This window comes from Macrotis lagotis, chromosome X (assembly GCF_037893015.1).
Source record: "Macrotis lagotis isolate mMagLag1 chromosome X, bilby.v1.9.chrom.fasta, whole genome shotgun sequence".
Lineage (NCBI taxonomy): Eukaryota > Metazoa > Chordata > Mammalia > Peramelemorphia > Peramelidae > Macrotis > Macrotis lagotis.
The window spans coordinates 426,125,370-426,149,443 of NC_133666.1; the positions used below are offsets into that span (position 1 = coordinate 426,125,370).

The window sequence follows — 24,074 nt, forward strand, 5'->3', positions numbered from 1 at the left end:
CTCCTCTACAGAAGAAAGAATGAAAGCATCCACAAAAAATAAAGGATTTCAGAAAGTTATCACTTTTTTCTTATTAACTTCAGCATTATAATCAACTCAATACCAAATTTACTTCTTTTGCAAGAGACAAAAACTGACACACTTTTCTTTTTTTGCACAAATAATTCTTCTCTTTTCATTTATAGAGATTACTCATTTTCTTTCTATGAAAGGTGAAGCAACTTTTAATATTCCATTCAATACTATCCAGTAAATATTTGATGGAATTTTAGAGTTAAAACAAACTCAGGGGCTAGTCAATATAACCACTATTCTACAATATAATATGGTAATATGTGGTTATACATTTTTTTCTTGCAAAAATCCTTTAGGGAAGTAGAGGTTGCTAATATCTGGAAATTCATTCTTCTTTTCAATAGGAAGTTTTCCCTTTGCTTTTTTATAAACCTAACAAGGTACCCCTCGCTCTACCCTACAGCACCATGCCCTATTAGCCTTGTCCCTTCTCCATGTGACAACTGAGTGGAAGATGAATTTAAGTGAGGAGAGATTTATGGCAGGGAGACCAACCTATTTCAGTAGCCCATATGTCAGGTGATGAAGGCCAACACCAGTATGATAGCAGTGTCACAGAGAAGTATGTGTGTGTGTGTGTATACATGCACATGTCTGTGATATCTGTGTAGATACATAGATACATATGTGCATATGTGTGGATAAATTTGTATTTTGTGTGTGGTGAAATATAGATAATATATATATATATATATATACATATATATTATATGTAGGATGTTACAAAGGTAGAAATGACAGAATTTGATAACAGACTAGAAAGGAGGAGAAGGAAAGAGAGGGAAGAACAAAGGTCTGACCAAACTGGAAAGATGGTGATAACCCTTATAGGGAAAGATAGGAAGAGGAAATGTCTTCAGGGAAAAAAAAAATATGAGTTCAATCTTGGATTTTACCCTGTGCACAGAACACCCAATTTGAGGTATTCAATAGGATGATAAATATGAATGTCTGACAGTTAAGAGGGTTGGATTCAATCAATCACAAGCATTTTTTAAGCATTTACTATCTCTTCTTTTGGTGACTAAATTCAGTCAGGAAGCAGTTTATAGCCAATACCTCCCCTTTCTTTTCTCTATTTTTTTAACTTTACACTCGGGCTTCCAATCGCATCATTCAACTGAAACTGCTCTCTTCAAAGTTATTAAAGACCTGTTTTGTACAGGAATTTAAGAAAAGCTCAATTTAAGGAAGAACCAAGCAATTTTACATCAGTTGACTTGCCTGGGTCTTCCACTGTAATTATGAAATCTAATAGCCTAACCCTCCTCCTTTATGACTTCTTTATAGCCATTAACATTGTTGATCCTCACACCCTTCTCCAGAATTCCCTGGCACTATGCTAATCTGGTTTTCCTCCTACCAATCCGACCACTCCTCCTTCAAAGTCTCCTTTGATAGAAGTGGATGATAGAGGGCTGGGCCTGGAATCAGAAAGTCCTAACTTCAAATCTTGGCTCAGTTACTTAGTAGCTGTATGACCCTAAGCAAGTCACTTAACCTCTGTTTGGTTCAGTTTTCTCAACCATAAAATTAGGTCAATAATAGCACCTACTACAGGGGGCAACTAGGTGAATAGATCATCAACCATGGAGTCAGGAGGAATTGAGTTCAAATTTGACCTCAGATATTTAATAATTACCTATCTGTGTGACCTTAGGCAAGTCACTTAACTCTATTGCCTTGCAAAAACCAAAAAATAAAAAATAATAACACCAACTTCTCAAGGTTATTAAGAGGATCAAATAAGATAATATTTGTAAAGCACTTAGCACAATAGATACTGCAATAAATGCTTAATTCTATACACACAACCACACACAAACACATATCTCTGACCATGTCACTCCTATTCAATTAATTCCAGGGGCTCCCTATCCCTATACAAAATCAACTATATTTATCTTTTATAACGTGGCCCATGCATATCTTTCCTACATTCTTATTTCTTCTTCCTCCAAGTGCTGTGCACCCTAACCTCCTTTCTGTTCCTCATACAAGACATCCCATCTCCAGATTCTGGGGGGGTTTACTGACTTTTGCATGTCTGCAATCCTTCCCTTCCTCATCTTTACCTCTGGCTTCCTTGCCTTCTTTTATGTCTTAGCTAAAATCCCACCTTCTACCAAAAAATCTTTTCTAAGCCTCCTCTTAGTCTTAGTGCCCTCACACTGACATTAACACCAATACATCCTGTATATATCTTTTTTAATATAATTGCTTGCATGTTGTCTCCTCCTTAGGTTGTAAGCTCCTTGAGAACAAAAACAGGGACTACCTTTTGCCTGGCACATAGACATTTAATGAAAATCCTTAATAAATACTTCTTGCTTTACTGAGTGATTCAGCTTGGAGCAGGACTCTTGGCAGTAGAAAGAGCACAAGATCAGAGCATTTGGATTAAAATCCAGCTCTGGGGCAGCTAGGTGGCACAGTGGATAGGGCACCAGCCCTGTAGTCAGGAGGACTTGAGTTCAAATCCAGCCTCAGACACTTAATAAATTACCTAGCTATGTGGCCTTGGGCAAGCTACTTAACCCCATTTGCCTTGCAAAAAAAAAAACCCTAAAAAAAATCCAGCTCTGCCACAGTCTACCCATGAAATGTTGGGCAACAACCCACCTACCCCAAGTTTAGACCAAACACCACCCAGCACTTCTGTGGTGCTTTCTAAAATGCTTGTTCCATGGTCACCAAACTTTCCCTCATTCTATATATTCTATATATTTTCCTCTTTCACTTTTTTTCCCATCTACCAGACATTCCTGAAACCTGGTTCCCCAAGATGACACATCCTACTCCTGACTGGACCTTCATTCCTTCTTTTTGGTTCACTGGTGGAATCAGGGGAGTTAGCATACTCCCTCCTCAGTGTCATTTCCAATTCCCCTCCCTAACTCCATCAATTTATGTTATTCACATCTACCAAATCCTGGTATATGTTGGATCCAGACTCCCAGGTGACACCTTTTTCTTCTTCAGTGATTTCAATACATGGTGTACAATTTCTCTTCTGTTTCCAAAGCCTACTGATTTCACCTTTGAAACATCTCTCAAATGTGCTGTCACAGCTCTCCTTCATAGCCTATCTCATGTCTTTATTAATACTTTTACTCCTAACTACTTTTACTCTAATCCAACCTCCCTTCAGTAATCAAACTAATTTTTCTAATGAACAGGTCTAACCATATCATTCCTCTAATCAGTTGTTGCTTTCAGAATCAAATCTATGTTCTTCTTTTTAGTTTTCTAAGTTTTTAATAACCTTGCCCCCTTCTACCTTTCTGGCCTTCTTACACTATACTGCTTGTCACATACTCTTCAATTCAGTGACACTGATTTCCTGGCTATCCCCATAGATAACTCATTCCATCACCTTTCTCTGGCTATCCCCCTTGTCTAAAGTACTTTCCCTTCTCAACTCTGCCTATAGAAAACTATCTTACTTTAATTACCAAATAAAATTTCACTTTTAACAAGAAGCTTTGCCCAACTCCTCTTAATTCTAATGCTTCCTCTCTGTTACTTCCTATTTATCCTGTAGTTTGCTTTTGCATATATTTGTTTGCATATTGTCTTTCCATTAGATTGTAACTTTATTAAACACATGGACTGTCTTTTGCCTCTCTTTGTATCCCTAGAACATAACATAGTGCCTAGAACATAGGTGACATTTAATAAAATGCTAGTGGATTGATTAATTACTCTTGTTTTCAGAGACCACCATAGCTAAGGAAAGTGTTTGAGAGCATATAGGTGGTGCAGTGGATAGAGCACTGGCCTTGGAGTCAGGAGTACCTGGGTTCAAATCTGGTCTCAGACATTTAATAATTACCTAGCTGTGTGGCCTTGGGCAAGTCACTTAACTCCATTTCCTTGCAAAAACCTAAACAAAAAATGATTGAGTTGCCTAGATGTAATTGTTGACCAAGGTAAACTTTTCCTTTCCAGAATTAATTGGATTGCTCTGTGGAATAGTAAAGGATGGCTCAACACAGTTTGAGAAGCTCTACAGAATTTCCAGGGAACAAGTAGCTTATAGTCACTCTGACAAGACCAGATCTAAAGTATTGTTCTGTTCTTGGCTTAACAATTTGAGATAGAAATTGATAAACTGAAGATTATCCATAGGAAGGCAATGAAGATGGCAGAGGACCTAGAGTTCACTTTATATAAATATTAATTGAAAGAACTGGAGATATTAAGCCTGGAGCAGAGAAGACTTGAGGGTGGGTAGATTAACTGGCTGACTTTAAGAGTTTGGAGAACTGTCATATGAAAGATAAATGATAGTAACATTTATATAACACATTAAGGTTTGCAAAGTGTTTTGCATATATTATATTATTTCATTCACAACAATGCCTTGAGATAGATGTTATTTTTAACCCCATTTTACACATGAGGAAATTGGGTTTTAGAAAGGCTAAGTGACTTGTATAGAATTCAAACCCAGGTATCATTTTATTTGACCCACAAAGACAAAACTAGGAGCAATAGTTAGAAGTTGAAAAGAGAATTGATATCCAGAAAATTTCCCTAACAGATAGAGCTGTCCACAAGTAGAATGAGTTGACACTGAAAATATTTCAGAATGCAGTGCTATAGCAGCATGTCAATTTTTTCATAATTATCCACATATATTGATTTATTGCTGATTCGTTATTCTTAACCCAGTCTGTTTCTTTAAAATGCCTCTCTACAATCTCTACACTTTTTCATGTAATATGGAATTTAAAAAAAAGCAGTGTGTCACATTCTTTAAAAGCTTTCTAAGTGCTGTTTGCCTTTCTTTCCCTTCACCAAAATAATAATTTAATTTAGTCATTCTTTTTCAATTCAGGTCATCCGAATTTCTTCCGCATTTATTAATCCCCCTCTACAGGACAAACACTATGCCAAATACTGGGGGTGCAAAGAAAGATTAAAAACAATCCCTGCTCCAAAGAAGTTCATAATCTAAAAATGAAGAAGGGGGGGAGGAGGAAGAGCAACATGCAAACAAACCATTTACAGTCAAGATATATGCAAGATTAATTGGAGGGCATTGACATTAAGAAAGAGTGGGAAAGGCTTCTTGAAGAAGGTAAGATTTTAGCTGAGACTGACTGAAACCAGAGAAGCCACAAGGCAGAAATGAGAAGAGAGTGGATTTCAAACATGAGATTGAAGCCAGTGTCACTGAATCACAGAATCTGTGGAGAGACATAAGGCATAAGAAGACTAGAATAGGACAAAGAGGTCAGGTTATGAAAGGCTTTAAATGCCTTTTCTCCATTAAAAACATGGTTAATTAAAACTCTGCTCTTGCCAGTTGGAAAAATGAAAGTTCTTCCTTTTGCCCTCTGTAGGGTTGGAAAATGCACACTTTTTTAAGTCTCCAAATCTTCATCTAAAGATAATTTTAAAAGGACCTTGCATTTCTTCTATATCTCTCAAATTTTGCACCCTTCTTTTAAAAAAATCTTATTCTACTCTATGATGGAACCACTTCCTGTAGCATTTCAATTTCATTAACGTAACATATCATTCAATATTACAAAAGAAAAAAATGACATTATAGGATTAGCCCTAAGTGACATAAATGACAATAAATAGTTCAATGAGGAAGGCTCCTGATTAATTAAAGCCATTTTGTATGTCTTTCTGCCTTAATGTTTAATTGAAATCAAAGTTGTTCTTGTTCTAATTATATTTGTTTCTGACTCTACTGCCAAAATTTGACTTATTTTAGTGCCACTACTGATATCAAAAGTGACATCTGAAAGGGCATTAATCAATCGAATTGAAAACAGTTCTCAGAAAAACATATAAATGTCCATTTTTATAGGAGTTTTTTTGAAATGAAATCAGAGAATTTGAAGTGATTTTTTTTACCTAGAACAGTCTAAGATTTCTAGGTCATTCCAAACAAATGATTGTCTATCTGGTTTTTAAATATGTCCATGGATGAAGATTCTAAAACATTTCTGTATAATCTATTCATGTTTCATTATCATTCCAGTGATACAATCTCAGAACTGCAATCATCTTTCCCCACAAACCCTCTCCTTTTTCTAACTTTCCTATTAGAAGTAGCACCATCCATCCACTCACAGAGGCTAGCAAAGAGTCATCTTTGACTCTTCCTTCTCTCTCATTCTCACTGACCCTCATATCTAATCAGTTGCCAAAGACTGTGGATTTTACCTTCATAACATTTTTTCACATTTGTCCCCTTCTCTCCTCTGATACTACCCCCACCTTATGCCCAGAACACTGTGAGAAACTCCTTTTTGGTTTCCTTTCCCAGTCTTTCCCCTTTTCATTCCATCCAATCCATAGTGCATCCAGTTCATAGATCCATGCATTCTATAGCACAGGACTATTTCATTTCAATCCTTCTTCCCCAACAAACTCCTCCCTATTACCTCCAGGAGCAAATAGAAATCCTCTGTTTGACATTAGAAACATTTAACAACTTGCTCTTCCCCTCCTTTTCCAGATTTCCAGGCTTCTTCTACTTTATGCCTCCATATATACTCTTCAATCCAGGGTTACTGACCTTATTGTTTCTGGAACAATTTGTCAAAATGCTCTCCTTCCTCATCTTTGTCTCCCGACTTCCCTGCTTTTCTTCAAGTCCTAGCTAAAATGGCAGTTTCTAGAAGAAGTTATTTCTGGATCAGCTAAGTGGTATAATGGATAGAACACTGGCCTTGGAGTCAGGAGAACGATCTGAGTTCAAATCTAGCCTGTGACTTTGGACAAGTCATTTAACCCCACTGCCCCACAAAAAATTTTCATTATAATTTAATTAATTATATTAAGTATTTATATTAATTAATATATATTTATATTAATTATAATTTATAATTTAATTATAATTCCCTCCCCTGTTGATTGTTTCCAATATACCCCACATATAACTGGATTGTACATTATTCTTTGCATGTTATCTCTATCATTAGATTATGACCTCCCTCAGAGCTCATGGTTTTTATATTGGGCTGGTTTAGGTTTTATTTTGCATTTCTTTTTTGGGGGGGGGGTTGCAAGGCAACGGGGTTAAGTGACTTGCCCAAGTTCACACAGCTAGGTAATTATTAAGCGTCTGAGGTCGGATTTGAACTGAGGTACTCCTGACTCCAGGACAAGTGCTCTATCTACTGCGCCACCTAGCCGTCCCTGTTTTGCATTTCTTTATGTCCTTAGATACTTAGTACAGTATCTAGTATATATACGAAGTGCATAATAAATACTTATTGATTTGGTGGAATAGGACTTATCACTGAAATGCACCAATGAAAGTTTAATGTATTTTCCAAAAGAAAAGGGACCAAGAGAAGGCATTAATATCAAAGAAAGAAATTTAAGGGGAGGCTAGGTGGTATAGTGGATAGAGCACTGGCCCTGGAGTCAGGAGTACCTCAGTTCAAATCCAGCCTCAGACACTTAATAATTACCTAGCTGTGTGGCCTTGGGCAAGCCACTTAACCCCATTTGCCTAGCAAAAACCTAAAAAAAAAAAAAACAAAAGAAAGAAATGTAAGATACATACACACACACACACACACACACACACACACATATATATGTATATATTTATATACATATATATATATTTGATTATTTGTTTTTATTTGTATGTTTATCTATCTACCTAGCTATGTTAGAAATTCACAAACAGGAGGATAGAAGAATAGTAGTGAAAATAAAAGGTGAGGATCTGAAGTGAGATTATAATTATATATAACATCCTAGCCAAATAGAAAATATTAATTTAACTTGGATCACAAAACTAGCAATATCTAATAGTTTGACTTTTTTTGGTTGTTGGTGGGTTTGGTTTTTTGCTTTTATTGTTGTTGTTAGGTGGGGGGGATGATGTGGAGATTGTTAGATAACTTATTTGCTAGATGTTTAATTTTAATAGAGGCAAAATGCCTAATAAAATTTTGACTTGTCTTTCTAACAATTTCATTCCTCATCCTCCTGACTCCAAGACCAGTGTTCTAATCCATTGTGCCATATCTAAGATGAAGAAAGGTGAATATGGGGCAGAGTCACATATATAGCCTAAATTTTAGAAAAGCAGTTTTTCCTAAAAAAATCTCTGAATATGAAATATGGACAAAAGGTAACAAATGGATAGAAGAGTTTCAAAGATAAATTATAGCAACATGGTCATAAATGATCCCTATGAAAAAGAAAAGGAAGAAGCTTTTCAAAAAAAATCAATTTAGGGGCGGCTAGGTGGCACACTGGATAGAGCACAGACCCTGAAGTCAGGAGTACCTGAGTTCAAATCCAGTCTCAGACACTTAATAATTGCCTAGCTGTGTGACCTTGGGCAAGCCACTTAACCCCATTTGCCTTGCCGAAAACCAAAAAAAAAAAAAAAAATCAGTTTGGTGTGTAGAAGAACATATGTCATGGAATTAGAATATGGGGTCCATTCATGTCTCTTTTTAACCCTATGTGTTTCATCTAAGATTCTCCATTTTTCTTTCTGCAAAAATAGAAATAAAAATATCTATATTACTAATATAAATTGTGGGCTTACAGTAAAAGAAATATTTTGTGAACTAGTAAAAATATGGCTATTATTATTGAAACAATGTAAATGCACAGGAAGTCAATTAATAATATTTATTAAGCATGTTTTAAGTAAACTTGAAGCAGCTAGATGGCTCAGTGCATAGGATACTCAGCATGGAATCAGGAAGAACTAAGCTCAAACCAACTTCAGACACTCCTGGGCAAATCATTTAACTGCTGTTTGTTTTAATCCACTGGAAAAGGAAATGGGATAACTATGCCAGTATCTTTGCCAAGAAAACCCCAAATGGGGACATGAAGATTCGAACATGATTGAAACTACTGAATAATAACAACCCTATAATAAACACTATAGATACAAAAAAGAGAGAAAAGACAGATCCTGCCCTCAAGGAGCTTTGCAATCTAAAGATAGAGACAACATGTAAACAAATATAGATGAAGCAAGCTATGTACAGGATAAATAGAAAATAATCAATAGGGGAAGTGTTCTATAATTTATAGGTGTTGGGGAATGCTTTCTTTAAAAAAAAATAGTTGGGACCTAAAGGAAGACAAGGAAGTCAGGATGAGGAGGAAAATAATTCTAGGTATGGTGGATTGCTAAAGAAAACTGTCTAAATCTAAGTTATAGAGAATCGCTCTCATAGAACAACCAAGAATCTTTTTCAGTGGATCAAAGAGCATGTGTTAGGTAATTAAGTCCAAGAAGTCTGGAAAGGTAGGAAAGGAGTAGGTTATAAAGGCCTTTGAATACCAAACAGAACATTTTGTATTTGATTTTAGAAGCAATAGGGAGTACTAGATTTTATTGAGTAGGTGGGGCAAGACAAAAGGGGTGGAGGTGAGACCTGCACTTCAGAAAAAATCACTTTACGATGGACTGAAGTGGGGAGAGAATCGAGGCATGCAGATCCACTAGCAGACTATTGCAATAATTCAATTGTGCAATGATGCACTAAGAAGGGTGGTGATGTCAGAAAAGAGAAGGGAATATATTCCAGGGATGTTGCAAAGGTGAAATCAGCAGACTTTGGCAAAGATTTAAAATGGGGGGGGGGGTGGGAAATAGTGAGGAGACCAGATGATTCCTAGGTTGCAAGTCAGAGGGACTGGAAGGATGGTATTGCCCTCTATAGCAATGAGAAGGTTGTGGGCTAAGAGGGAAAGAGGTGTTCAGTTTTAGACATAACAATATTAAAATATCTACTGGATATTCAGTTTAAAATTTCTGAAAGACAGAGGACTGAGATTGGAGATTAGCAAAGAGTTTGGGACAAGATAGGTAGATTTGAGAATCATTACCAATAGAAATGTCAATTAAATAAGAACACCAAGTGAAATACATGGTAGATATACCAGGGAGAAGATTCAGGAGAGGACACTGAGGCACATCTGCAAAGAATATAATCTGGAAAAGGACCCAGAAAAAGAGATGGGAGAGAAGTTAGAAAGGTAGGAGAACCAAGGGAGGAAAGTATCCTAAAAATCCAGAGAGAAGAAAATGTCAAATTGAAGAGAGAGCTCAGCAGTGTCAAATGCTAGCTACAGTGAAGTCAAAGAGAATGAGGTCTGAGAAAAGGCTATTGGAGAACTTTAGTAACTTTGAAGAAGTAGTTTCAGTGGAATAAAAGGTCAGAGGCCAGATTGCAAAAGGAGGAGAGGAGGAAAAATGGAGGCATCTATTGTAAATTAAGCCACAAAGGGCACAGGAAATATAGAATGACAGGAGAAATGGAATCATTAGGTGAGATTATTTTTTTCCAGTATAGGGGACACATGGGCATATTTACAATCAGTAGGAATGAGTCAGGAGTCAGGAATTGAAAATAATTAATAGAATGGAGGATGCTAGGGGGGCAAATTATTAGAGGAGATGGGTTAGAATGAGATTGCTTAAATAGCCTCTTTATATGCAAAATTATATACATATGTATGTATATGCATATCCAATATAAATTATATGTACATATATTTAAAATACATATATATAATATATATTTGTACTTTATATAAAATATACATCCTTCCAACTATATAGCTTATATACACTATATAATTCTGTATCATTTTGTCAAATTTCTTCTAGATAGAGTATCTTCCAGAAGTTAATGACAAAAGATAGAGGAAATATAGAATGATAACTTGAAAGGTATCAGGATCAAAAAAAAAAAAAAGATTTACTTTTCCATTTATGCAAATGTGATATAAAATATACAAGTGAGTTTTTACAATAGGGAAGTCCTGATCATATTGTAGATAGAAAGGAAGGGAGGAAAAAAGGGAGAGGGGAAGAGTGTTATATAGAAAGAGTACCTAAAGTTGAGAAGTAGAACCAAGATGGTAAAATAGCAGGGAAAAGTGCATTAAACTCTTTCAAACAGAGCTAGAAATTATTCAGGCGTGCACAGGTGTGTACACACACACACACACACACACACAAACACACACACAAACACACATTCACACAAAGTACTGCAATGAGATCCAAAAAATGAAAAGTACACACACATATATATATATATATAAATATATATACATATATATATAAATTATAGTAGAAGGCTGTCTTAAGAGCAAAACAAGTGAAAATGACTTGGCAACTTTAGATATCCTTACATGAGTCCATAATATCACCTAGATACCAAAAAAAAAAAAACTTAGTGTGTTTTCTTAGACTGGAATAATAGGAGAACAAGTAAAGTTATACTTCCGTTGTCCTCTACACTGGGCAGATCAAATATTGTGTTGTATTCACAAGTTGACAAAAAATATATGCCTGAAGATAAAAGAGCCCAAGGTGGGAAAGTGTTTCAAAACAATGTATTTCAATTAATTCTGATTCTTTAACCTATGGTGCTTTATCCTTTGTTAAATGAGGTATAGAGATGGAAAAGGGAGGTCATATTAATTCTATCCCAGTATTTTAAGTGTTATCACATAGCTGAAATATTGGATTTATTCAATGCATCTCCAAAATGGAATAGCCTTGAAAGATTGGGAGCTTTCCATCACTAAAAACTATCCAAGGAGGTAGACTACCAGTCTGGGACATTATAGAAAAGATTCCTGAATTGAACAGGAAGTCTGAATAGGTAACCTATACAAATCTCTAAGACTCTGAGATTCTATGACAGTGATTCAATTTTGCTCTATATTCTTGATGCATTTATACTCAATAAGTCCTAAATTGAATGAGAACCTGGTCAACTTGCAACTCATGACCTTTATATCTGAAAACAGTATTAAGATATCCTTCTGTCAAACAACTTTATCCCCTTAATTTTTTTTTTCATGGGACCAATTTTCCATTGCATTTTTTTAAGTTTTTGTCCCAGGACTCTATTGCTCAACATTTCAATAATATTTTAAATAACTCTGGTTCATGATCTGGTCACAGAGAAATAATTTAGTGGATTCAATTTTTCTGCCTTTAATTGGGGCAGATGACGCAATGCCTTTAATTCTTAACATTCTGAGTAATAGCCTCCAGGAATCAGTCTATTGGTCTGAGAAAATCAAGCAAACAATATTGAAGAAGAAAAGCTGGGAGATTACAGGAGAACTTTACAGTGTTTTCTTTCAATGAAGCAATAATTAAAATAATATTCATGACTGATATTAAATGTTTTAATTTTTCTAATTGTAGACATCATTAAATTTTATAGTTTTAAAATACTTATAAAATATTTACTATGAGTAAGTCATTGTGATAGACCCTAGGAATATTAGAGATAGTACCTAGAACATAGTAGTTTTGAATAAAAAAATGAAAAATGACATATTCCTAACCCTTAAGGAATTTAAAATTGAATAAGGGAATAAAACTTATACAAATATTAAAAATATAAGTATGATACAGTATAGAGAGTAATATGAGGGGAAAAATAAATCTGTAAGAAATTTAAAAGAGTTCTTTTAGCTGAGAAAAAAGAAAACCGGGGAAGACTTCTTCATGGGGGGAGATTATACCTGAGCAAGACCTGAAGAAAGGAAAGAATTTCAAAAAGGCAGAGACAAGAGTATATTTCAGGTATGGGGGAATAGCTTGCAATAATAACTAGGAGTGGAAAAGTGTAAGATGAGATTGGAAAACAGAAAAAAAAAATTGACTCAAATGTTGAGGGTGTGAAGGGACATGGTGAGAAATAAGGCACTAAAAATAAGTTGGAACTAGATTTTGGAAGCCCTTAAATACCAGGCTGCAGGGTCCAAAAGATTTAAGATTGAGAAAAAAAATACTATTTCACAAATAAAGGGTTATTGGTAACCTAGGGGACTGCAGTTATAGTAAACAGGTTTGAATAGAAACCAAATAGAAGGGGCCTAAGGGAAAAGTGAGTGGTGAGGAAATAGAGAGAATAGAGATGATTTTCTAGAAGTTAAGTGGAAAGAGGAAGAAGAGATAGAGAATAATAATGTGGACAAATTATTAAGGTCAAGACAAGTATACTTTTATACCTATGTAACTAATACAGAATGCAAGTTAAGCTTTTACAATACAGAAAACTTGATCATATTTATATACAAACATGGAAAAAACAAAGGGGGGGAGGGAGAGAGGAAAACAGAATGCCTTTAGATGAAGCAAGAAAGTAGAGACAAAATGGTCAAATAGAAGGAAAAAAGTACATCAATCCCCTAAAAGTACACCATCCCCTAAAACTCTATGGATCTAGGAAATGCTGATCAAATACCAATGTGCATTTTTTTTTAGATTTTTCAAGGCAATAGGGTTAAGTGGCTTGCCCAAGGTCACACAGCTAGGTAATTATTAAGTGTCTGAGGCCAGATTTGAACTCAGGTACTCCTGACTCCAAGGCCAGTGCTCTATCAACTGCACCACCTAGCCACCCCTTAATGTGCATTTTTTTAAAGCCACAGTGAGTCATTTTTCTAATCCAAGTTATAGGAAGATAGGTCTACCTTGGGAAAGGGATGGGTAAGAACATACTGTCTATTATTCTGCAATCATTTTTCACTTGTGTACAATTCTTTCTGACCCCATGTGATGTTTTCTTTGCAAAAATACTGGAGTGGTTTGTCATTTCCTCCTTTAGCTCATTTTACAAAAGAGGAAACTTGGGCAAATAGGGTTAAGTGACTTTACCCAGGGTTAGACAGCTAGTAAATGTCTGAGGTCAGATTTGAATTCAGAAAGATGAATCTCCCTGACTCCACAACTGACACTCTATCCACTGCATCACTTAGTTCCCTGCTAAGCATTCAATCAGACAGGGAGAAGCTATGTACCAGGGCCAAGAGGGATAGTAGGTTGCTGAGATGGGAATAGAAGATAATCAACAGCCATGTCATTCACCATCTAATTCTGAGTCAGAGACCCAGGGTAGACTGAGAAGGGGACCTGCATCAAGAGGTAGCATCCTGGGATTCAGAGTAGGAGTAGGCACTGGCCTATTAACTCCAAAAAAGAGGAAGTTCAGAAGCAAGTAGAAATGTGGCTGAGATCCCAGAAGTCTAAGTTCAATCATCTAGTACAGTCTTAAGTCTGCAGAGAAATTAACCAGGGCAGGAATCCCAAACCAAAGGGAATTTTTGGCATTCTAATCCAGTTAATTAATGATGCTGAAGCAAACAACAGCTTACTATTGCTCAGACCCACACCCAGAACAAAAATTTGAAGAATTCAGACTAAGAGAGCAGTCATCACACCTTGTCCCAGATCTGACCAGCACTAAAAGATTGAAGGTACCAGCCTAAAAACCTAAAGTCCTAGAATAACACAAACTCAGTATCCAAGAAAGCCACAACAGGACCCAAGCTGACTTCTCCAGTTCAAACAAGTCTAAAATCAAATAATAGACTGGAAGATAAAAAGTTATTATAGTGGCAAGAATATTCAAGACACAAACCCAGAGGAAGGGGAAAACTCTCAAATATCTACAAGCAATATCTCAAAGAAAAGCACAGCCTGGATACAATTCAATATATTTTGTAAAAGAGATGAAGCAATAGGTTTTTTTTAAGTTTTTATAAGTGAAATGAGGATACTTGAGGCAAATTTATTGGACAATAAATTAACTATAGAAGGAACAATTAGAAAAGAATTAAAAAGAAGAGGAGGGAGAGGAAGAAGATGTAGAGAGGGAGAAAAGAAATTTGAGGAGGGATGAAGAGGAGGAGGAGGAGGAGGAGGAGGAGACCTGGAAAAATATATCAAGGAGAAAAAAATTACAATCATCATACTACCTGAAACTCATGAACTCTGCCCCCCCAAAAAAGAACCTATACCACCTATTTAATGTAACCTTTAAAGAAAATTGTCCTGATTTCTTAAAATCAGAAGGCAAAGTAGAAATAGAAAGAATCCACCACCTACCTCCTGAAACTTCAAAATAAAAAAATGCCAAGGAATATTATAGCCAGAAACAAGAACTTCCAAGACAAAAAAAAAAAATTACTGCTAACAGCAAAAGAAGAATTAAAGTACAGAGGAGCTAATCAGGATCCCACATAATTAACTAGCTTCTACTCTAAAGAGAGAACTTGAAATATAATATTATAAAAAGGAAAGACTATCAGCTAAAAATAACTTAGCCAGCAAAACTGAGCATAATCCTATGGTGGAAAATTAACCTTTATGAAACAGAGGAAATGCAAGTATGTACTCATGATCAAAAGATAAGAGGTATAGAAACTATAAAATTCACACTTAGGACTTAAAAGAAACACAAAAGTACTAATAAATGGATAATCATAAGGGACTTTGTTGTTGTTGCTGATTGTGTCTGACTCTGTGACCCAAATTGGAGTTTTCTTGGCAAAGATGCTGGAGTGGTTTGCCATTTTTCTCCAACTCATTTTACAGAGGCAAATGGGTTTAAATGACTTGCCCAGGGTCACAGAGGTAAGCAAGTGGCCAGATTTGAATTCAGAAAAAATGAGCTTCCCTGATTCCAAGCCCAGTGCTCTATCCATTGCACCATCTAGTTGCCCATAAAGGATGGACCCAGATGACCCTAGAGGAAAAAATGATACTGGTGATTTAGCACAGCACCCCCTCACTAAAATCCAATCCACTTTTATTTTCCAGGTGTCATGGTATTCTTCAAGAACAAAGGACAAAACAAAAAACAAGCATAAACTCCTCATTTTCAATTATAAGAGCATGTGTCCCCTCTGTTCCCTAACATTATTGGGGGCAGAAAGGGAGTTTAATTAGACTAAGGCTTTAAAGAACAATAGAAAGAGAGGGGAAAGTAATATACTTGCAAATCATGGAATCATGGGAAATTATCTCACATAATCAGGGTGTAAAGTAAAGAGCTCTATAAACATGGAGGAGGACATGGGTAGAAAGTATCTGACACTTGAGCATCACCTTCATATGAACTAGTTGAGGGAAGGAATCACTTACAATCACTTACAATCACTTACAAAAAGAGTTGGGTACAGAAATACATTTCCCTAACCAAAGAAATAGAAGGAAAAAATAGAAGGATAGAGGGGGAATTTAGAAGGTGAATTAAGGGAGGATTAGTCCTAAGCAAACAAACTCTAAAAATATATAAAATATTCATAGCTCTTTTTGAAGCTATAGTGGAACTGAAGGTGTTCATAAATGGGGGTAATGGATAAACTGGTTTTAAAATGTGATAATTTATTGTTGAGCTTTAAATGAAGGAGGTTTCGGAGAAACCTCAAAAGAACTATATAATCTGATGCAGAATGAAGTGAACTGAATCAGATGACAATATGCACAATAACAAAAATATTGTAAAATCAAACAACTTTAAAAGAACTTGTAACTGTGATCAGCATAATGACCAATCAGGATTCCATAAGATTAATGGTGATACATGCTGCTCATCTCCTAATAAAGAGGTAAAGGACCAAGAACATGGAATGAGATATGTATAATTTTGGTCATGGCCAATGTGGACATTTATTTTTCTTGACTACATATGTTTGTAAAAAAAGAGTTTTGTTTTTCCTTCATTTTAAATTGAGGAAGTAGAGTTAGGATAAGAAGAAAAAATGATAAATTTTTGCTAGATGAAAAAATAAAATATAATTTTTTGAAGATGAAAGAAAGTAAAGTACCATAAAAGGTGAAAGGGTGTGGAATCAAATACAAATTTAAAGTCATTGATTAAAGGCATTGACAAGATGAAAAGCCAGCTCATCCTCAGGTAGAAGGAAATAATGGATAAGCTTTTTGAGATGTAAGGGAAGGGAGATTAAGAAGTTCACATTACCTCCCTAATTAAAGCAAGACTCAAGTTTCATTTAAAATGCTTTTATTGGTGCTTCAAAGTTCTATACTAGGTTCTAGGGATAAAGGGCTATAAAATGACCAGAGATCAGTCTCTGACTTTGAGGTGGTTTACAAGCTTTATTAAGGGGAGAGTGTTTTCACAACTGAAATGTCATAAGAATAAAACAAAAACATTCACAAATGAAAATAACAAACAGTAAATGAATTACATGAGTCCTGGTAGAATTAAGAATTAAAGACCCTTCTTCTAGTGGAATTGTCCAGAAAAACTTTTCTAATTCAGATGGACTTAAAAGAAAATGAGGAACAGAAAGAGAGGACATTTCAGGTTATGAAATAGCTTTGGTAAAATGGAATTATTTAGATTTTTTAGCAGTTCCATTAAAAGTCAGTTAAATTTAGCACTTTTCTTCTTTGCTAATAAAAACATTTTCATCCTATCAATTTTCAGAAATCTGTCTTTTGATAACACTGAAAGATGTTTCACCACCTTGGACAACAGCCAATTGGCAACTTCCTCCCAAATATCTCAAAAAGGAAGTTCAGTGGTTATTCTTCCTAATCATTTGGTTCTTGTGTTCTTGAGCTTTGGCATCTGTTATTTAATAAGTTGTTATTCTCATCAACTGCTATTGAGATTTCATTTCTCTGATTGCTGGAGCCTTGTTTATTTGAATTCATTTTATCCATCACAAACAACTGTGTTTGCAGGAAACATACATAGAACCTTTTTTTTGAATATTCACATTCCTTTAGACAGTTTATGTCCCCTGTAACTGAAGAATTAAACATTCCAAAATCCCTTCTTTTAATCAAATCAAGTATAGAATTCAAATAAAATCTAGCAAATGTATCATTTCTGCTGTTATCCATAAGGGTCTTTTTATTATTCACATTATTATTCTCATCTCTAAAAGAACTTCTATCTGACCATAGTAAATGGGGAAGTGTTGAAGTCCATAAATGGAAGCCCCCCAAATTCTCAATATCAGTTGCTTTCTGGTATACAAATCCCCGGTCATTTTCATTTACTGGTAGGATGACAGCAGTTAATATTGGACAATGCTGACCACAAACAGCATAGAGCTTATCCAGAGAATCTTCTTCCTGAAGAATTATTCTGTTCCTATTATTGGCAGATGGTGGCTGACTTTTAACAGGTTCATCAGTTACAGGATGTTCCACAGGATGAACTTTGTTCCCAGGCATGGTATAAACACAGGTGAGAGATGTACACATCTTGCCTGTTTGATGATTTTCTTTCATCATTCCATGAAGATTTGGTATACTATCAATTTTGACAGGTTTATCTTGAAGCCCTAATGAATTATCATGAAAAGGGTGTGAGTCACTACCATGAGGCATATTAAAATAGTTACAACCAGGTTCAAGGGGTTGAGCCATTTCTTCAAGTTCTGAAGAAGATATTTCAGCCAGGGTTGGTCCCTGATTCAAATTTCCAAAATGTGAATATGGAATCTCATCACTATTGTTATCAAGTAGTGTGTCTGCTGATGTGGTGTCCACATAGCCATACATACCAGTATTCTCAAGGGAAGATACTCTTAATAAATGGTCTTCTTTTAGGAGCCACTTGCCTTTGTCAATTAGGACACCTTCATCTGTATCCCTAACAGGTCTGGCATGATTATTTTGTTCCATACAATGTTCTATGACATCCTGTCCACAATGGTTGATTTTCCCTCCATTATTAGGTGGTATAAAAGAAGTATCTTCAGCAAAGGTAATACTGCCATGCATTTCTTCCTCCCAAGAACTCTGTAATATGGACGAATGGTGGGACACTTGCTGAAGAGAATTAAATGTCTGACATTGACTATTGTAAGGACTTCCTTTCTGAGCTCTATGGATAGATTCTAAAGAAGTGCTTTGAAAGACTCGAGAGCCATTTGTAGACCCAATATGGAGACAAGGCTTAATAGCTTCTTCTTTACCATAAAGTCTTTCAATGGTTCTTTTTACAAACCCAGTATTATATTCTCTCTCCTGAACTATTTCCTCCCCACTTTCATTTGTCAGGTCACTAGATGTTTTATATGTAGGCTCACTCTCACTATCTGGTCTATAGTCTGACCAATCAGAAGTTACTGAACTTTCAAAGCATTTTCTAGACCCAACAGAAGAATTTGAATGATTTCTACTGTTCACTATCATTTTTACTTGTACATTAGTTTCTCCCTCAAAGATGTCCTTTTCTGGACTTTGCTTAGAATCATAACAAAAAACTAAAGATGGTGGCTTACTCTTTTCACAAGATTCATCATTCCTCTTCTTTTGTTCCATAATGCCTTCATCAGACAAAGTAGTTAATTCTGGATTTTTATTTGTTTTTGTCTTCTCTCTTTTTCCCATGTTAGCTTGCACTTCTACATTTTCCTGTACATTAAAGTTAATCTTGTCCTGATTTTCTATCTCTTCAAAGGATTCTAGTTCTGAAATATTTCTTTCCCCTGAAGTCATACTGTTAGTAGTTGAGTCTGGTTCCTCAGAAGTCCTTGAGTCTTCCTTGTCAAATGACATATCTGTATTTTTATCCTGAGATTCATTTAGCAAACTATTTTGAAATTCTGCCAGAGAAATCTCTCCTTGCTTTTCACTAAGCTCCACTATTGCTTCAGTTGGAAAAGGACTACAATTACTTAAATTCCCCATATTCTCATTTTGAAGTGGCACTAATTCATTAATACTCAAGTCATTTAGCTCCTCTGATATAATGAGGTCTTCTTGTAACCTACCTGACCTTTCTAATTCTTCAGTCAATTCCAAGTTGTCAATTTTTTCCTCAGAATTTAAAATGTCATTTGGAACGCAAGTCTTACTCACAATGTGGACTTCTTCAGGTGGGCAAGGTAATGCAAAATTGCAGATCTTACTTTCTTCCTCATCTTCATTATGGGAAAAGTCTTCTTTCAGAAAACAGGGCTCAACCAAAGAACAAGTCTGATCAAAAGAAAAATTCTCAGTGGGAGGAAAGGCATCACTGAGAGCTTTATGGGATGTGGGGGCTTCTTCAGTGCCACAGTACTTAACAGAATCTGCTTCATACAAAGCATAGGCTTCCTTGGACTTTTCATTTCTATTGTGCTTTGTAACATTTTGGATTTCATCTGTAGATAAATTTGCAGAAACATCTTTCCCAATGAGTCCTAGGCAAGTTGTGGCTGACTCCATTAAGTGTAAAACAGCAGTTTTTAAATCATCAGCTTTTTCTACAATGGCAATATGCTTCAAAAATTCCAACAAAGTAAATATCTCTGAAGATTTAGAGGTCATGTTGAAGTTATTATCTTGGCAGATGGTATCCAAACTTCCCTTGAGATTTAGTAACAATAACCAGGCTAAAAGGAGGTTAGTGGATGAACTACATAAGGGAGAAGAAAAATCTGAAAGTGGCCATGGCATTTTAACAGCTCTATTTTGACTTTTTTGAAGGCTTAGGACAAATGTTTGCATCTGGTGAAGTAACAGACTAGGCAGAAGGTCCTTTGGCATGTTGGTCATATTCTCACTTCTGTCTCCAGCACTAACCTGAACTGCTACCTCCACACTCTCTCTTCTAGAATCTGGCTTTTTTCCATGGATATCAATGTCTAACTCAGAATTTGGGGTAAAATCTTGAGTCTCTTCTTTAGTTGCTTGGATCTTGGTATCAAGGAAGACTGTTGGTATGATCTGTTCTTCCAAAGTCACCAAAGAAGCATCATTCAGAGATTCTATTTGTCTTTTATAGATCTCTTCGGAAAGTTCTTCAACAGTGCCCTGGTTAATAGGAAATTTACTTGCCACTTCATCAAAATTATATTCATCCAGGGGAAGATTTATAGTTGTCTGTGTCTTGTTTCCTATAATAGCTTCACTCTCCTTCCCAGAAATGGCTCTGATGACATTAGGAAAACAATTATCAGTATACTTTTCCATGTCCCCTTCCTTTTTATTTACTGGGGTCAATTTCTCAGATGGCAAAGTGGGAGCAGGAAATACATTTTGCAACCAAGTCTGTATATAATTCTGAATAGAATGATGAGTAATATCATCTGGAAAATCAGTGTTTTTCAGAGAAGTGAATGAATGATTCCAGGCTCTAGAATACTGCTTATTTTCAGCACTGCCTGACTTCATTTTACCAAGTTTTTGTTTTTTCTGATTCTTTAGAGATGTGTTTATATTATTCACTTTTGAAAAAATATTGTTCTTTTCAGTTCCTATCATGCACCCTGCTGCCACAGACTTCTGTACATAGAAAGGCTTGGGGGCTGGGTCCCTGACGTTAAGTCCATGACCTGAATCTTCAATATCAAGAGTATTTTTGCAATATTTAATGTCATTCCGTGGAAAATCTTTTTTCTCCAGACAACTATCATTTTTTGAAGATCCTGGAAAGCTCATTTTTTTAATTGTTTTGTGTTTTGCTTTGCCTAAAAACAGTCCATTATCCTTGATTTTTCTTGCAGCAGGGAATTTACTTGGTAAGAGAGTCTTAGAAATCATGAGATTTAGGTGACTTTTAGAAGACACACCATTTGCATGGACAGTCCTAGTGGTTGCCTTCTTCCTTCCCAGTCGAAGTACCATTGTTCTTTCTGTATGGTGTGAGCTCTGTGACATGGATTCCTGGATAACTTCACTGTTGAAGTTCACTTTCTCAGTCTTATCAAGGTTTCTTTTTGTGGCATGTTGCCTATTGTGTGGACTCTGCTTCAAATTTATCTCTCCTAATTGAGACTTTTTCCCCTTTCTCTTCCTGGGTTCAGAAGGTAAAATTAATTGTTCACTGGTAGTGGTGCTTGTTAACCCACACTGAGCAAACTCACTCTCTAATCTATCAATATTGCTGTTTACAGTAGAGAAACAAAGTGAGGAGGGGACCTCAGAAGTCATTTCACCCTTGGACAGTTCAGTTCCAGCCCCACTAACACAAAGGTGGGTGATATCTGCTGGAAAAGTTCTAATATTGCCATTTATTGTATCATAAGGTGTAAAATTCTTCATACAAACTATACCTTCCTCCATAACTGATTTATCCTGGATAATCTGTGACAAACTTTCATTTTGGGTCACTTCCAAAGTCTTTTGACTTGTAATTTCTATGTGGCCACCACTTTGAGGGCTAGATAATAGCAGCCTATCTTCAGTTTTGTTTTCTAGAGAAGACTTCAGTGGATTGTCATTACTGAACTCAGCAAGCTTTGGTTTGTTAGTCACTGATGACATTTTGCTGCTAGAATGTGTGAACATGTGATACTCAGATTTGCTTTCTCCATCTTCTCTTTCTTCACTATAGGAAAATTGCCCAATCATCTTCTCTTCAACTTCTGTTTCAGATACCAAGGTAATGCTCTCTACTTGAGACTTCTTTTGCCTCACTCTCCTTGGACCAGGTGTTGGGGGTCGATGAAAACGATGCTTGACTTGATCCTGAGACTTCTCATTGACATCTGTGTTCACAGGAGTTTTCTCCCAAATAGTACCATTATAAATGTCACATTCTCTAACTGCCACTTGAGGGTTTGCTTCTTTTGCCAAGCTGTCCTCTTCATTTTCACATCTTTCCATGGAGGGGACATCTGTAGATTTAGTACATGAGGAAATTTCTATAGCAGATGACTGATCTGTTCTGACTGGAAAACTACATGTCTCACTCTTTTTGTCATTATTAGGAAGAGCAACTCTACTGACAGTGGTTGTCCATTTTATAGTCTCTTCTTCTTTTATCTTGAATCGAACTTTCATTTCAACTGTCATTGTGCCATCTTGATTAACAAGAATTGATTTCTCAATGTCATCTTCTGAAGGTACTATTGATATGTCCTCGCGTGCCCGAGAATCATTTTTTCCCAAGCCCAAGTAATTGTCAGGGGCAAGAGAGCAGTCTGAATTGTAATCATTACTATAAATTTTGTCAGAAGAAAGAGAATAAATCTGAGACCTTGGACTTGAAGGCCTGCATATAATCACTTTCCAGATTTCAAGAGCAAATGTCATCCAAAATCACAACATGGTACAGAGATGAAGAAGACAAAGGATCCACATGAAGAGAGGCAGTAGAGGAAAAAGATAAGAAAAGATAGAAAAAACAATTAGTATAGGAAAATATAATAAAATAGCTCAAAGGAAGTTAGATAATGGGTAAAATACAGATTTTCAAATATCCTTTCCCTGATATCAACACAGCTCATTTCAGATATGATGCAGGGTCAATGTGCTTGTATAAGCTGGAAAAGGCTTCCATACTGCACCACTCCCACCACATTTGGAAACTATTCCCCAATAAGTCAACATCTATTGGACACTTTGAGCCCTTACTTATAAAATATTCAATGTTGTCATTGTTGCCATTGTTGTTTGGATCAAACCTGTGATTTCATTAGTATAGGCAATTCCCAGTGAGGAAAAGATCAGCAATTACTCTGCCATCTATGTGTTTGTTCTCTCTCTCTCTCTCTCTCTCTCTCTCTCTCTCTCTCTCTCTCTCTCTCTCTCTCCCTCCCTCCCTCCCTCCCTCCCTCCCTCCATATTGAATTGATTGTATAAAATACATATTTCTCACATTGAAAATTCTTGACATAAATAAAGGCAAAAAATGGCAAAGGTGAATTCTATGTTACAAAGGAACAATTCTGTTGGAAGGAAAAAAACCTGAATTTCTCTAAATATAACTATAAAAATTAACAAATACTGTGATTGACTTATGCGTACTCAGAAAATAGCAAAACATAATCTAGGCAATCTATATTCTACCATTTTGCTTAAATTGTTAAATTTATTGGCATATGATTTGAATGAATAACTCCTCATAATTGCTTTAATTTCATCTTCATTAATAGTAAAAAGTTGAAGGGGCAGCTGGGTGGTATAATGGATAGAGCACAGTCCTGGAGGACCTGAGTTTAAATCCAGTCTCAGACACATAATAATTACCTACCTGTGTGACCTTGGGCAAGTCATTTAACCCCACTGCCTTGTAAAAACTAAAAAAACAAATAGTAAAGTGTTGCCTAAAACACTGAAAGTTTACATGACTCATCAACAGTCCCATAGCTAGGGTAATGAAAACTATAGCACTTAACTTCACAAGTTTGTAGTGAGAATCAAATAAGAGAATATATATCTATAAAATGCTTTGCAAAGTTAAAGGTGCTACATAAAATTTAGGTTTTATTATCACATGAGGCATGAAATCACAAGACCATGTGCTATA

At 35.8% G+C, this 24,074-nt stretch overlaps 2 protein-coding genes across 6 annotated transcripts in view; both read right to left on the minus strand.

Moving 5' to 3' along the window:
• The window catches only part of LOC141497715 (lipoxygenase homology domain-containing protein 1-like), a 710,463-nt gene that overhangs the window by 604,627 nt on the left and 81,762 nt on the right, over positions 1 to 24,074 (minus strand). The gene's annotated exons all lie outside the window — the stretch shown is intronic.
• Positions 16,875 to 22,858, minus strand: LOC141503522 (oxygen-regulated protein 1-like). The gene has a single exon (XM_074208776.1). It carries the CDS (start codon positions 22,856 to 22,858, stop codon positions 17,414 to 17,416), a length of 5,445 nt encoding a protein of 1,814 aa, XP_074064877.1. The 3' UTR covers positions 16,875 to 17,413.